The following is a 16854-nucleotide window of genomic DNA, read 5'->3' on the forward strand; positions in this document are numbered from 1 at the left end:
TTCTCCAAGGTTTGAATATTGATATCTTTAGCAGAAGTGTTCCAAAAGATCACAACTACTATTAATAGAGTGACAAAATTATTGTCTAATAATAGTGGACACTTTTGAGAGTGAAAGTAGATGCTATTAAAAATTATACCACCAAAACAGATATAACAGGAACTGTCCCACATACATTGGGACATATGTCACCCAGGCTATTAACCATAAACACAAGCTGTTTAACTTCTGTTAGAGTTGTTCTTGATTTCCTGCTATAGTCTCCATAGTGCCTATTTGAGACTCATGCTTTTACACACTGTGGGTTGCATCCCATTTAGTGGGTCATGTAGTTGGTTTAGTAGGTGGCACCCAGTCTTAAAAAAATAGAATGGGACAAAAACAGTGATATGTTACCTGAAGTAAAAAGAAATATTGCTTTGTTTTAAAACGACATATATGTACAAATATAGCCATATATGCAATGTATCCAGCATAAAATTATCCAGTTACCAATCAATAAATTATGTAATTACTCTATTGATAGCAGTTATATATATTTACATGTAAAATTAAAATGAAATGTCATAAACTAATATATTATGTATTATAACAGAAATAATTTATACAAGATCATAAAATAATATATATGTATTTGAAGAGAACAACCACCTCATGGTCTAAATTATCCTTGCAAGTTCCAGCCATTATGCTTGAAATCCAGCGAGAAGGAATTAAATATTCCTGGAATTTGTAATCTATATGTCTGCTTACATCATATTGCTTGCTATTTGGACATGTGGCCACACCATATTATAAGAGAGACTGGAAAATAGTCTTATTCCACCATAAAGATTGGTTTAAAAAAAAAAAAAGCCTTGTTAAAAGAAAAGAGGGTGGGGTTCTATTCCAAAAGAAAAGGAGTTGAGATTTTGGGGAAGACAACTAGTAATCATTAGGAGACTGAAAATGAGGAAACCAAGGAACTGTGGAGGATCAGACCACAAGAACCACAGCATGTTCTCATAGTAGGAAGTTTGATCAGCATACTGTTTCTGTACTTATGATGAATGCCCTTGAACTAGCCTCATTTCCTTGTGTCCATTGTTAAAGAGTTAGACTCATGGGATGGAGCCCCTGGTTGGCTGAGCTTAAATAATGTGCCTGCCCCCCAGGCTTGTGCTGAGAGGGAAAAAAGAAGAATCTTGCTTCTTTGTCTTCTGTTGTAGGAAATTAGCTATATCTTTTATTAGAATTCTCTGAAACTGAGATAGGAGTGCTTTAAAGAAGTCATGTGTGTGTATGTTTGTGTTTGTGTTTGTGTGTGTGTGTTTGTGTTGGAAGGGTGGGGAGTTGGATGTCAGACACTGAAGAATTAAGTTTCCACTATGAGTCATGGTTAATTAGATAACTCAACTCCCATTTCCAACCCCTGTCTACCTTGCTTGCCTCTATCATAGAGGCTGGAAAAATCAAGAAACTTTCTTTTTCTTTCCTCTTCTGTCTTTTTTTTTTTTTTTTTTTGACATGGAGTCTTGCTCTGTCGTCCAGGCTGGAGTGCAGTGGTGCAATCTCTGCTCACTGCAGCCTCTGCCCGCTGTGTTCTAGCGATTCTTCTGCCTCAGTCTCCTGGTAGCTGGGATTACAGGCACATGCCACCACGTCTGGCTAATTTTTGTATTTTTAGTAGAGACAGGATTTCACCATGTTGGCCAGGCTGGTCTCAAACTCCTGACCTCAGGTGATCCACCCACCTCAGCCTCCCAAAGTCCTGGGATTACAAGGATGAGCCACTGCGCCTGGCCTTTTCTCTCCTCTTAAAGAAGGGGTAGCCACATGACATTGCACAGCCTTTGAGATACAACTGGAAGTTTGCTGGGACTTGTTAGGAAAGATTTTTGTTTTGCTTTCCCCTTAAGAGGGATTGGAGGGATTTATATCACTGGCATCCTCTAGGGGATTCCCCATTCTTCCTGCCATCAATTAAGATGAGATTCCAGGAGTTATAACATGAGGTAAGAGTTGTGAAGATGAAAGTCTTACACACTAAGTATGCTGGAATAGAGTGATAGAAAGAGATTGGATCTGTATTTTTGAGCTGCTGAACCATCTCCATCTTTAAATTTCTCATGTGTGAAAAGAATCTCTTTAAATAGTCAGTCTTATTGTCTTTTCTATTATTTCTGTGTCAAAGAATCCCTAACAGCTTATAATAGAGAAGATTCTAATGTTCTACCAATTTAAAATGCATTTCACAATGATCTTTCCACTGTTATCCTATTTATTTTCTTCACTGTAGAACTAAATGACAGTTTTCTTTCAGCACTCTTTAGGACTGTTTCTTTTTTTTTCTCATCAGCAACTGCATCTGCAGGGACTGTTGTTTCTTTTTTCTTTTTTTTTTTGAGACAGAGTTTCACTCTTGTTACCCAGGCTGGAGTGCAATGGTGCGATCTTGGCTCACTGCAACCTCCACCTCCTGAGTTCAAGCAATTCTCCTACCTCAGCCTCCTGAGTAGCTGGGACTACAGGCACGCACCACCATGCCCAGCTAATTTTTGTATTTTTAGTAGAGACGGGGTTTCACCATGTTGACCAGGATGATCTTGATCTCTTGGCCTTGTGACCCACCCGCCTTGGCCTCCCAAAGTGTTGGGATTATAGGCGTGAGCCACAGGGGACTGTTGTTTTTTAAGAGCAGGGTCAGAAAACTATGGCCTGTAGAACACCACCTGTTTTGTAAATAATGTTTTCTTTAAACGCAGCCATGCCCATTCATTTGTGTATTGTCTATGACCACTTTCATGCGACAACTGCAAAGCTGAGTAGTTAGAATAGGGACAGTAGGGCCCACAAGCCTAAAATGTTTGCTGTCTGACCTTTTACCCCTGCTTTGGAATGCTGTTCCATCTTCCTGCGGCCTTGATAGTCTTTGTGATTCTCTGCAGTCCTACTTCAGTATCACCTTGATTTTTCTTTTTGAAGTTTTTTCTCTTCACTTCCCTGTTCTTATCACTTCACCATGTTTATTTCCTTTGAAACATAACAATCTAAAATCATCACATTTGTTTTCTTTTTTATTGCCTGTGCCCAATCAGAATATAAGCTTCAGGATAGGAAGGATCTTTTCTACCTTGTTGAATCCTCAGGACTTAGCATAGTACCTGGCATAGAGGAAGGAATCCAATAAACACTGAATTATATGAGTGAATAATTAAAGCCCTAATTCATGCTAATTCAGACTTCTGAAATAACTGTCTCATTGATTTTTCTTTTTTGCCTTGAGTCTCTTTTTCCTCTAATCTATGTCACCCAGGCTTGTCAGATCAATCTCCTTGAAACCTACATAGTTCCTTAGCACTAAAACCTTCAGCTAACTGTCCTTAATTGCTCCCCACTCCACCAGTTACTACAGAATCAAGTTCAGACTTACTGAAGCAACCCCAGCCTCTTTTAAGAGCAGACTTCTTGCTTATTTTGAATGGCCTATAGTTAACCAAACTGGCCAACATACTCATTCCCAAAAATAACTGTGATCTTTGCTTTGGTGCTTTAACTTAGTTATTCCATCTGGAATTTCCTTCCCTCTGACTTCTGAATGACAGAGTCTTGCCCATTCTTGATGGCTCAACTTAAATGTTAATATTCTTTACTAAAAATATAATTCCCTTTATTACATTTTCTGCATCTTTTCTTCTCCCACTACCCTCCACCCATGGTAAACATTATCTTGAATCTTGTGTTCAGTCTTGCTTTGTGTCTTTTTTTTTCTGTGCAGTGTTATTGCATCTACTTGTATTCCTAAAAAGTCTGTTTAATTGCTTTTCAGTTGACAAAAATATATCTTGATATATATATATACACACACACACACACACAATCTTTTGGGTTTACATTTTTCATATAATATATTGGTAAGATTCATTTATATTGTTCTGTGTCTTATTATTGCTGTGTGACAAATTAGCCCCAAGCTTGGTAGGTTAAAAACAACACTTATTCATTATCTGACAGTTTCTGTGGTCAGGAATCCAGGCACAAGTTAGCTGGATTCTCTATTTCAGGATTTCTCATGAGACTATAATCAAGGTGTTGCCTGAGGTCATGGTCACCTCAAGGTTAACTGGGCCAGATCTACTTCCAAGCTCACTCAGTGGTTGCTGGCAGAATTAAGTCCCTCATGGAATTGGATTAAGAGCCTTGCTTCTTACTGGCTGTTGGACAGAGATCACCCTCAGCTCCTTGAAAGGTAGCCTTCTCCATCACAGCACATGAGAAAAGCCAGGGAGAGAATATCAGCAAGACAAAAATCACAGTCTACATTATAACTGAATTGCAGAATTTACATCCCATCACTCTTGCTGTATTCCCTTCATTAGAAGCCAGTCACTGGGTCCAGCCCACCCTCAAGGTGAGGAAATTACACAAAGGTATGAATACCAAGAGGCAGGGGTGGGACATTGGGAGCCTTGTCAGAAGCTGCCTACCATTTGGTATAGCACTGTAATTTATTTCTTGTAACAGTTATATACCATTTTATGTGAATATACCAGTTATGCTCCTCTCTTCTTGGACTTCAGTTTTCCCTTCTGGGTTTTTTGCTGTTGTGAACGGTGATGCCACACATATTCTTGTATGAAGGGACTATGGTACTCTTTTCTGCATCTTTCCCAGTTTAATATTGTGTTTTGTCATACTGAAGCACTATCAAGACATCCTTAGTTAGATCCTTTTGTAGTTCATAGGTGTGATTGTTGGGTTTTCGTGATCATTTGTGAGATGTACCTCTTTTAAACCATGTTACAACATGGGCACATTACCTGTCTGATGTGGAAAAAAAAAAAAGACATCCTTGAATAATTTTATCTGGAATTAATCTTCTCCCTTCTAAACTCCCATAGCATTTCTTTTGTTATGGTATTTACTGCTTGTCACCTCTTATTACACTTATTTTGTGCATGTTATATTTTTTTCCTTAAAATAGTAACTTGCTGAGAGTAGGAAATAAATTTGATTCTGGTTTTTGTAGTTTACACAGTACTTTCAGTATATGTTACTGAGTGAATGAATTCTGTTTAAATATTGGTGCCTAATTTTTAAAGTCTTCGTAATCTGGCTCCAACAACCTAATTATATTTCTCACTTCTCTCATACATTGACTCTTATTTAGGCAGGTGGGTCTCTTAGACATTCTTTTGAAATCTTTTCCTAATAAGTTTAGATCACATTGATCTCTTTCTTCTCTTGTTTCTGTTGAATTTACTATTATTTCACACATTTAGCATTTTAGTGTAGACTTAGGCTGTTTTATGTGTACCTACTCATAATAGGTACACAATAAACTTTATTGATGGAATTGCTGAAGTATCTTATTTTATAGTTATTTTCAACTAGTTAAGTATTTTTATACCATCTATATTGTCAGTTGACTGGGCAAATAAATAAACAAACACTGATGTATTTGAGTAGGTTTTTATCACTTTTTTTTTTTGGTCATAGGTATTTTTGGAGTTAATGGAGTCAGAAGGACCTCTTGAGTCAGAGAGCTCAGAATTTTTCTCACAACAAGAAGAAGATGAAGAAGAAGCCCAAGAACCAGAGGAAACAAGCCCCAGGAACCCACTTTTACAGCCTGCTCTCACAGGGGATGTAGAGGGTTTGCAGAAGATTTTTGAGGATCCAGAGAATCCTCATCATGAACAGGCCATGCAGCTTCTCTTAGAAGAAGACATTGTTGGGAGAAACTTGTTGTATGCAGCTTGCATGGCTGGGCAAAGTGACGTGATTAGAGCTTTGGCAAAATACGGTGTGAATCTGAATGAAAAAACCACAAGAGGTATTTTGTCTTTTTTCTCTCATCAGTATTACTTATGACTACCTAAAGATGCCATGTAATATCTTTAAGGTTAGATATATTGGATGTGCTTGTTTTATACTTTACATATATGTATATATACATCTATATGGGTGTATGTATGTGTATACATGTAAATGTATCAATGTTGATATTACATAGTATAATATTTTAGACAATAGACTTCACTATTTATTAGTTGTGTGATTTGGTAAGTTACCTGATCTTTTTGTGTATCTGTTTTTCCATCTGCAAAATGGGGATAATAACTGTATTTTCCTTATAGGGTATAATGAGGATTAAATAGGATAAAAATAAATATTTTAGTTCTGGTATGTAGCAAATTGGTATATAGTAAATGTGTAATGATTTGCTGTTATCTCTTTCCACTGAAGATGTATTAATTTTTAGCAATCATCTAATTAGCATTTTAAATTCAGTATTTTTTTTTTCAGATTGCAAATATAATACGTGGTCATGGTAGAAAATTAAAAAAAAATGATCATCAGCATGATCTTCAGCAAAGACAGGATATACATTGTATTCATGCTCACATGGAACATTTAAAAAATATTGGTATATGTTGAGTCATGAAGTCGTAAGAAGCATCAAAGAATCTGTAGCATATAGTCTTTGATCAGTGACTACAACAAAATAAAATTAGAAAATAGTAACAAAAGATAACAAAACTGAAAGCAAGAACATACTTTATTTATTTATTATTTTTATTTTCATTTTTTGAGACAGTGTCTCACTCTGTTGCCCAGTCTGGGGTGCAATGGCATGATATCGGCTCACTGCAACCTCCATCTCCCGGGTTCAAGTGATTCTTACACCTTAGCCTCCCTAGTGGCTGGGACTATGGTGTGGGTCCCCACGCCTTTCTAATTTTTGTATTTTTTAGTAGAGATGGGGTTTTGCCATGTTGGCCAAGATGGTCTTGAACTCCTGACCTCCCACTGGGAGTGGCCTCCCAAAGTGTTGGGATTACAGGCATGAGCCACCATGCCTGGCTAAGAATACACTTTAAATCATCTATTGGTCACAGAAGATATGATGAAAATGATGAAATGTTTAAGTGACAACAGCATCACTTTATGTTTGAACCTATGGGATACAACTAATATTAAAATTCTGGTATAATGCATATGTTAGAATATAAGAAACATAAAAAATTAGTAAGCAAAGCATTTGACTAAACAAATTAGAAAAAGAACAACTACTCACACCTGTAATCCCAGCACTTTGGGAGGCCGAGGCGGGTGGATCACAAGGTCAAGAGATCGAGACCATCCTGGTCAACACGGTGAAACCCCGTCTCTACTAAAAATACAAAAAATCAGCTGGGCATGGTGGCATGTGCCTGTAATCACAGCTACTGAGGAGGCTGAGGCAGGAGAATTGCCTGAACCCAGGAGGCAGAGGTTGCAGTGAGCCGAGATCGTGCCATTGCACTCCAGCCTGGGTAACAAGAGCGAAACTCTGCCTCAAAAAAAAAAAAAAGAGTAACCGAAGAAAGTAAAAGAAAAGACCAGGCTCAGTGGCTAACACCTGTAATCCAAGCACTTTGGGAGGCCAAGGTGGGCGCATTACCTGCAGTCAGGAGTTTGAGGCCAGCCTGGCCAACATGGTGAAACTCTTTCTCTACTAAAAATACAAAAATTATGCGGGCATGGTGGCACACGCCTATAATTCCAGCTACTTGAGGGGCTGAGGCAGAATTCCTGGAGCCTAGGAGACAGAGGTTGCAGTTAGCTGTGATTGTACCACACTGTACTCTAGCCTGGCTGACAGAGTGAGACTTTGTCTCCAAAAAAAAAAAAAAGCAAGTAAAAGAAAAATAATGGAATAAATTAATGACATTGAAAGTAAAGAAATAGGCTGCTGGAGGCCAGGTGCAGAGGCTTATACCTATAATCTCAGCACTTTGGGAGGCCAAGGTAGGAAGATTGCTTGAGGTCAGAAGTTCAAGACCAGCCTGGGTAATATAATAAGACCCTGTTTCTGGGGAAAAAAAAAAAAAAAAAGGAAAGAAAGAAAGAGAATAGATGGAAAGGAAAAGATTGATAATACAAGATTGTGTTCAGTGAAAATGACAATTGAAAAACATTTGATTATATATATATATATGTGTGTGTAAAATATCTATATATATGTAAAACATCTATCTATATATAGTTGTTTTGTTGCTTTTTTTGAGACAGAGTCTTGTTCTGTCACCCATTGGAACAATGTTGACTCACTGCAGCCTCCACCTTCTGGGTTTAGCCTCCCGAGTAGCTGGGATTATAGACGTACACCACCATGCCCGGCTATTTTTTGTATTTTTTAGTAGAGAGGGGGTTTTGTCATGTTGGCTAGGCTGGTCTTGAACTCCTGACCCCAGGGGATCCTCCCACCTTGACCTCCTGAAGTGCTGGGATTATAGGCATGAGCCACTGCATCTGGCCATTAGGATCTTTCACTATGTAAATTAGCCTAAAACAATGTAATCTGTTTGATCTCACCATCTTCATTCCATTTGTTAGGGTACACACTCTTACACTGTGCTGCAGCCTGGGGTCGTTTGGAAACTTTGAAAGCACTAGTAGAACTGGATGTTGATATAGAAGCTTTGAACTTCCGGGAAGAAAGGGCTCGAGATGTTGCTGCTAAATATTCCCAGACTGAGTGTGTTGAATTCCTGGACTGGGCAGGTAAGGAAGCTCACAAGGGTTAGCAAACTGACTGATGTGATGAGTTTTTCTCCTATGAGTTATAGGCTATGTCACCTTTTTTCACAGTGTTTTATTTGTAGATACAACCATAGTCACAGTTGGCAATAATAAATGAAAATTTTCCCTTTTTCTTTATTTTGCTATTGGCCCTAAACATTGTATTTATTGGGAACTGTACATATTGGAAGCTTGTTGATTTACCAACTTCTGTCTCACCAATAATTTTCTTGCCAATAATTTCTATAAGAAATTTCTCACCAATAATTTTCTGTGAGAAAATAATTTCTATGAGAAGATTATTGAATGTTCAAAGCCATTTTCTTTTTTTTTTTTTGAGACCGAGTTTCGCTCTTGTTACCCAGGCTGGAGTGCAATGGCGCGATCTCGGCTCACCGCAACCACCGCCTCTTGGGTTCAGGCAATTCTCCTGCCTCAGCCTCCTGAGTAGCTGGGATTACAGGCACGCGCCACCATGCCCAGCTAATTTTTTGTAGTTTTAGTAGAGACGGGGTTTCACCGTGTTGACCAGGATGGTCTCGATCTCTTGACCTCGTGATCCACCCACCTCGGCCTCCCAAAGTGCTGAGATTACAGGCGTGAGCCACCGCGCCCAGCCCAAAGCCATTTTCTGAGAGACTCAGGCAAAGTGGATTGTTCCTTAAATGTTTAAAAAAATGGCATAATTTGAGTAATATATTTGATTTCTCAAATATAAAAAGGTTATAACAATAATTTTAGAAAGATTTATTTAGGATAAATTAATTTATAGTGCTAATAGTCAGAATAATAGCTACCCTTAGGCATGGGGAAACTTCTGGGATGTAATGTTCTTTTTCTTAACCTGGTTGCTGGTATATGGGTATGTTTCTTTGAAAATTCATTAAGCTGTACACATAATTTTTGCACTTTTCTGTTTGTAAGTTATACTTCAATAAAAAGTTCAAAAAACAGTACTATTTTGACTTTTGCTAATATTTTACACATATACTTCCCACAGCCCTATAAAATGTAGCTTAAAGAGATTTCAGGAAGATGTACTTTTGTACAAGCATTTATTGAATTCCCATTGTGAACATAGTATTGCTGTAGATACAATTGGTTGTTCCTGCCCTCTGGATACTTGGTTAGGTGGGAGATGATAAGTTATGGACACATTCAACAATTCTATAAAAATATTGGAAAGACTGTGATTAAAGGTTAAAATTGGCAGAACAGGTATTCTGTGCTACAGGGTAGTGAAAGAATAGGAAGTCAGAGCATGTCGGGCTTGAGCTGGGCCTTGAAGAATGGATGGGATTTGAATATGCAATAGAAGGGGAAAGGGCATGAGCAAAATGTTAGAGCTGTGAGTGAAAGTGGCGTGCTGGAGGACAGTGACAAGATTGTCTTATTGAGCAAGGGATCATAGTTTCCACAGGTAGGCTATAACATAAGTAGAATAACAAAGGGGCTGAGTACATGTCCTCTTGAGATTGAGTTTAAATACTGGTGCCCCTACTTGAAATCTCTGTGACCTTGGTGCTTGAATTACGATAAGGTGCTTACATTCTCTATACCTCAGTTTCTTTCTCTGTAAAAGGGGCCAAAATATAATTCCTACTTTTTAGGGATTGCTGTGAAAAGTAAATGAGATGATATAAAGCAGTTAGCACAATACCTGGCATGTGGTCAGCACTTGAACAATGCTACTGCCTTTATTACATCTTACCCTTAAATGCCAGGCTAAGGTATTTTTATGTTATTCTGGGAGCCATGGAAAGTTTTTATGTACAAGAGGAGGAGGATAAAAGTGATCCTGAGGAAGATTCAGCTGGTAGTGGTTAGGTGCATGTTCATCAATAAAATGAGAAAGGGACTAGAAGAATTGGTAGAAATGAGGAAATTAAAGGAAGGAAACACATTTGGGAAGAAAGAGATGGGTTGTGCTTTGTAGATTATTTTTATACTGTCCACTTGAACTAAATGTTTTCTATGAGCAATCATATGTCAAATCTTCTGTTTTTATGATTAGATCTGTAAGTAAAGGAAAACACAAATAGCAAACAATTCAATTGACTCCTCCCATGATTAGTAATTTTAGATGAAATTCACATTCCATATATATGTATATGTACACACACACACACACACACACACACACACACACACACACATATATATATATATTTTTTTGAGACAGAGTTTTGTTCTTGTTGCCCAGGCTAGAGTGCAATGGCGTGATCTTGACTCGCTGCAACCTGCGTCTCCCAGTCTCAAGCGATTCTCTTGCCTCAGCCTCCCAAGTAGCTGGGGTGACAGGCATGTGCCTGGCTACTTTTGTATTTTTAGTAGGGATAGGGCTTCACCATATTGGTCAGGCTGCTCTCGAACTCCTGACCTCATGATCTGCCCTTCTCGGTCTCCCAAAGTGCTGGGATTACAGTCGTGAGCCACCATGCCCAGCCCACATTCCATAATTTAAAATCCATTTTTGCAAAATGGCCCATAGTATTAAAATAATTTTTTTTATTATACTTTAAGTTCTGGGGTATATGTGCAGAATGTGCAGTTTGTTACATGGATATACACTTGCCATGGTGGTTTGCTGCATCCATCCCCCCGTCATCTACATTAGGCATGTCTCCTAATGTTATCCCTCCCCAATCCCCCCACCCCTAGTCTCCCCACCCCTCCCCCAACAGGCCCCATTGTGTGATGTTCCCTTCCCTGTGTCTATGTGTTCTCATTGTTCAACACCCACTTATGAGTGAGGACATGTGGTGTTTGATTTTCTGTTCTTGTGACAGTTTGCTGAGAATGATGGTTTCCAGCTTCATCCATGTCTCTGCAAAGGACATGAACTCATCCTTTTTATGGCTGCATAGTATTCCATGGTGTATATGTGCCACATAGTATTTAAAAATCACAATTCAAGGACAAATTTTGCAATAACTTTTCTGAAAAAATTTTTGGGGCTTATGGGTGTGAGGTATTATTGGTTTCCTTTCCTGTAATATCCATCTGTTTAATTTGGGTCCTTAGGTTCTTGGAGAAATTATACCTTATATGTCTTATTGGTGAAAAGATATGAAAACTATAAAAAGCAAACTAGTATTATGTTTCCAGATCAACGATGAAATTAATACTGGAGTTACATAGTAATACAGCTGTTTAATGTCAGAAACATAAATAACTCGACATAAAATTTAACATTTATTTAATTCAGCCTTACTATTTGTTTAATTCAGTCATATTCAGAATGCGGTTTCATAGTAATGTAGCTGTGGAATGTCAGAAACATAAATAACTCAACATAAAATTTAACATTTATTTAATTCCATCTTATCAAGAGTGTACATCACGTCTATTTCTTCTAGCAATTAGAGTAGGAGTTACCTGGGGAATCTTAAAGGATTGAGAAACCCCTACCCCAAAGAGTCATCTCCATTCTACTGAAAATTCCATTATTAGAGATAAATTTCTTTGGGTTTTAGAGGTTTGGGGATTTTTAAAGTCTTCAATAGTTCACCATTAAAATAAATATATATAAATGTTCTCTCAGAGGGAATTATCTAACTTTTCAGAACTCTGAAGGTATGAAACAAGCATAGAAATGTGAGGGTGGGTTGTGCTAAGGAGGAATGGAGGTTAAGAGAGTCTGGAAAGTGGAACAAAATAAACCTTTATAATCCATCATAGCCCAAGGCAAGTACTATTCTTTTCCACTGCTTATAAAACTGTACGGTTTATTACTGTTTCAAGGATTATTTTTGAAAAGTTTTTTTCCTCTCTTATAATGATGGCAGATATGTTATAGATATATTTTTCTGGGATTTTTCCAAGATATTTTAAGTGAAATCTTCTGTCCCAGTCTCAGGCCTATCTCCTAGTTGTTCTTTGAAAAATATGGTAACCACAGTTTAAAAAATTGAATTGTCTTATCAACAAAAGTCTGAAATTTAAAAAATGCTAATCTATAATTCATTTATTATACCGAAAATGAAAACATTTATCCTTAAAAATATTAATCTATTCTTTAATATTTCCATGCTATTTTAGCAATCTGAAGTAGGAAATTAGAAGTCTTCCTGTGGTTATGAAATTTTCTCAGGAAAATAAGACATATCACAGATATTATTTATTAGAGATTTATTGAAACACTAAATTAAGCTACTATTACATATATTGCTTAATGATTAGTAACCTAATACATTAAAAAGAACAAAATGCTTAAACATGTAGCAGTGATAGTATGTAAATTCTTCTCTAGTATAAGCCTGGGTTCTTTTTTAATTGAATGGAAATAGCATTTAAACCCAGACTTCTTTGGAAAATGTCAATAAGGATTGTGGCAAAAAATTTATGAAGGTTTCCAAAGAACCATTTTTGTCCTTAGATGATCCTCTCAATAGATTTCTTTTGTAGTCTCTATATTTGACTAAGCTGCATTTGCATATGCATATATTTAGTATCTTTTGGCTCCTTCTTTAGTCTTCTTCTTTTTCTTTAATTTGCAGTGCTTAATTTTATTAGAGGAAGGATGGTAAGACTTGTGCTCCAAGATCTTCGATATCATTGACGTTGCAGTCGCCAGTCTGTAGAGTATTTGGTCAATGTCTTGGATGGATGGACTTTCTAGATCATTACCAGATTTTTCTGAGGATGATTGGTTTTTCAGCTAAAAGGAGAAAAACAATATAGATTTTGTCTACATAAAATATTATAGTTCAATACTATAGTATAGTTAATAATATGGTTCAAATTAAATTTGTGTTCTAAATGTATAAACTTAAACTTTATGAAAACAGCACACATCAATTGTTTATGCAAAAGGATGGTCACTATAGAAGAAAGGTGTAAGTGCAGAAGAAATGTTATCTATATGCCACATATATGATCATTATCACCATCAGCAAACAGTGTGTTCCATGGTTAGGGTACTTTGCTGGGAGAAATTATTTGATTAGCAAAATATATTCCTTTACTAAAGAACCTGAAGGTATAATACCATAAAGTCACAGTCATTTTAAAAATAAGAAAACATTTATAAATATCTAATTGTTCTGAAGGTCAGTGAGGTTTTGTTTGTTTGTTTGATCAGTGAGCTTTTAAGATTGTCTCTCAAACTATGGTGTCATCAATTGGTGAAGTGGGAAATTATATAATAGTTTAAAAGCTCTATTTCCCAGAAAATTGTTCTAATATTAGAAATTAGGTTATAACCCATATAAAAACTACATGTCAAACCTTTGTACTTAGATTTCTTAGATACACCTGGAAGGGTTCTAAGAGATCTCTTGTTCCAGATCCTTTTATGGATGAGGCAACTGAGAAAGAGCAAATGGCGTACCTCAGGACCCAGACAGATAACTTGATTTCCCATACATTCTCCTCCTGGTAGTACATTACTTTTTTTTGTGTGTTTTGTAACTTTAAGTAGAGGAGACTAGATGATTTTAAGAACCTTCTAATTCAATACACATTTGTTGAACACCTAGTATGAGCAAGACATTGTGCTAGATGCTGGGGATGAATGGGAAGTTAGGGGAAGGTTATAATGAGGAATAAAACACAGTAACTGATTATCTTATGTTCTAAACCCTTAGAGATTTTGAAACTATTACTACTTATATCATTAATTCACCTTTATTCGGTGCTTCTTCCATTTCATCCACAGGTAATGCACAGACAAAACAGATAAGATGAAAAAGAGAGCTTGTAATGAAATATAAATGAAATATAAACAACTCTGAAATATATCCATGTTAGCCAAGTTGCAGCATAGATTATTCAGAGGATATGGCAGACAGTAAGATGGAGGACGCTTAACTTTCCAGTAGTGTACTTCTTCTGGAAGAATCTCCCATCCAACCTTTGCCCAGATAGTTCCATCACAAATGCTGAAAGTCTCCCTGATGAAGCAGATAAACAACAGAGAAAAAATCAGCGATAGTCCTTGATAAGACATCTTTCTTTCTCAATGAGAAAAAAAAATCTATCTAAAATTTAGCTATTTAAAAATAGCTAAAACAGAGACAGCAGAAAATGCCAGGAGTTATTGGTTAATATGGTGCTTCAATAGAAAGCACTTCATATAACCTTGCCAGCAAAATATGCCCAGCAAAATATATACTGATGATCATTGTGACATCATCAGTCATAGTGACTCAGGAGTAAGCTCAGTGACATCATAAAGAAACACATTGGACCTAAAAGGTATTACCTGACCAATCACATTGAGTTTCTTAAAGATACTTTTTTATTGTTGTTGTTTTGCCAGAATGGTTTGAGCCTCTTCAATTTTCCTAAAAATGAAGACTTTACTAATATTTTGCTAGCTAATTAGCTCAACTATAGTCACATTAATAGAATCTCATGGAAACAACTTACTTATATCACCTCTAACCCTTCCTCTGAGGGACTTCAGTTTTACGTTTACTTAAAATACAGTATACCACTTCACATAACCTAGCATCTGCTTCTATTTTTTGTTTGGGAATGTCCTTCCCTTCAAATAGTTCAACAAATATTGAGTACCTGCCTCTTATAATATATTCCTGTGGTGGTGATGTGCTGTCAGGTAAGGGGTGAGGAAGGTGCTGTGATATATGATAAAAAGATGGGACATAGACCTTGCCTTTAAAGAGTGTACAATCTAGAAATAAAAGCAAAAACCAAGATAATAATTAAAATAATTCTTATTTTATTATAAAAAATAAATAGTTCTCATTCAGCAAAATGAGAACTAAATAAAATTATAAACAGTTAACTGTTGAGAGAGCAATGAGTTCCACTTGGGAGAATTAGGAAATTTCACAGAAAAAGATATATGTGAGGGGGCTTTGAAGAATGAGTAGAGTTTTGGTAGGTGTCAGTGTAGAGAGGGCATCTAAGATTGGGGAAACATAATAAGCAAAGGCATTTTGTGTAAGCATTCATATAACAACTATTTGTTGAGTGCTGGCTGTTCTAAACACTGTTCTAGGAGCTGAGAATATACAACGTAGCCCCAAACAGAATCATTACCTTCATGGAGCTTACTTTCTAGTAGGGGGATATAGAAAATAATTTTATCTATCTAAATCTGTATGTCTATATCTGTGAAGTGCTATGGAGAAAAATAGAGTGGGAAGGTGTTTAGGAAGTTGCTAGCAAGTAAGTGAGTGTGTGTGTTATTTTGTAGAGGGAAATTAGGAGAGGGCTTTTTGATAACGTGATGCTTGAGCAGAGACCAGAAGGGGCTGGCGGAGGGAGGGAACCATGTTGATATCTGGGGGCAGAAGGAACGGGAACTGAATAGTGGATAGGATCACTGAATGAATGTTGAAGGGATGAAGCTGAAAAGCTAGTTTGTGGCTAGAGAGATTTTGGAGGGTCCTGTATTTTATTCAGCAGGCAATAGGAAGTCAGTTATGGAGTTTTGAGAAGAGGAATGACATAATAAGAAAGTTATTGAATGCTGTACTATGTTCCAGGCACTGTGCCAAGACATTTGTATGCATTATACTATATTTTGCAGTATACTCCATATACTATATGCTATATTATATTACATTATGCATTATACTATGTACTGTAGTATGTGGTGTATACCATATACTTTAATCCTCAACTATGAGGATTGTACTAAAATACTTTAGTTGTATAGATGAGGAAACTAAGGTTAGTGTGGTTAAGGTATGGTGGCATTAAGGGAGTGCTTATGATAAGCTTCTTGCTCTGCTAAGTTGCCCAAAATAAATGTGTGCTCTCAGTAAAAACAGTGTGCTTATTATGTAAATGCAGTTCATGAGAAATTTCCTAGTCCCATTTTCCAACTAATTTCTCTCCTAAACTCCATCTTTTATTGAAATTCTGGAACCACCACTGACTCTAGTCTACCCAACTAGTGGAGCCAAAACCTAAACCTTGGATTCAAGCTTAGGGAATTATTTCTGCTTGCAAGTTGAATGATATATTTAAAGCTGTGAGGAGTAAGAAGCAAGATGACCAGTTATCTTCTTCATAATTTTTAATACTATTCCAAATATGGGTCTGAATTCAACTGTGGAAGAAATTTTTATGTCCACTTTGTGGATAGCAAATGAGGCTTAAAGAGATTGTTAGGTGTTAGAGATAACACAATTGAACTTTAGAGTGATTTCATCAAGTCTCTCAAATATTATTGTTTGGAATTGTATGAGATAGTATGTACCAACTGTGGTAGGCTGGATAATAACCCTAAAGATATTCGGGTCAGAATCCATAGAACCTTTGAATATTATATCTCAAAAAAGGACTTACAGATGTGATTAAGGTAAGGATCTTGAGATGGAGAGATTATCC

General features: G+C 36.8%; 2 protein-coding genes and 1 non-coding gene across 5 annotated transcripts in view; 2 read left to right on the forward strand and 1 right to left on the reverse strand.

Annotated features, from left to right (window-relative positions):
* The window catches only part of ANKRD45 (ankyrin repeat domain 45), a 59431-nt gene that overhangs the window by 19022 nt on the left and 23555 nt on the right, over positions 1-16854 (forward strand). For all 3 annotated transcript variants that reach the window (XM_032291359.1, XM_032291361.1, XM_032291360.1), the window contains 2 exons: positions 5479-5815; positions 8362-8529. In XM_032291359.1, the coding sequence (XP_032147250.1) occupies positions 5494-5815; positions 8362-8529 (490 nt within the window). In that variant the 5' untranslated portion in view covers positions 5479-5493. The remainder of the gene's footprint in view (positions 1-5478; positions 5816-8361; positions 8530-16854) is intronic.
* On the forward strand, positions 4706-4809 carry LOC116560371. The gene has a single exon (XR_004272949.1). It is a non-coding gene; the product is annotated as a small nucleolar RNA U13 (small nucleolar RNA).
* On the reverse strand, positions 12963-14497 carry TEX50 (testis expressed 50). The gene is made up of 2 exons (XM_032291363.1): positions 14174-14497; positions 12963-13207 (listed from the first exon to the last, which is right to left on the reverse strand). The coding sequence occupies exons 1-2, from the start codon at positions 14495-14497 to the stop codon at positions 12995-12997; spliced, it is 537 nt and encodes a 178-aa protein (XP_032147254.1). The 3' UTR covers positions 12963-12994.

This window comes from Sapajus apella, unplaced genomic scaffold (assembly GCF_009761245.1).
Source record: "Sapajus apella isolate SASKATOON/1434 unplaced genomic scaffold, GSC_monkey_1.0 scaffold25, whole genome shotgun sequence".
Lineage (NCBI taxonomy): Eukaryota > Metazoa > Chordata > Mammalia > Primates > Cebidae > Sapajus > Sapajus apella.

Excerpts from the sequence above, each read along its gene's own strand:
- TEX50 (XM_032291363.1), bottom strand. The coding sequence starts at position 14,497 with ATGTCTTATCAAGGACTATCGCTGATTTTTTCTCTGTTGTTTATCTGC. Across the intron at positions 13,208-14,173 it reads GGAAGAAGCACCGAATAAAG|CTGAAAAACCAATCATCCTC; the intron begins GTGAATTAATGA and ends TTCTCCTTTTAG.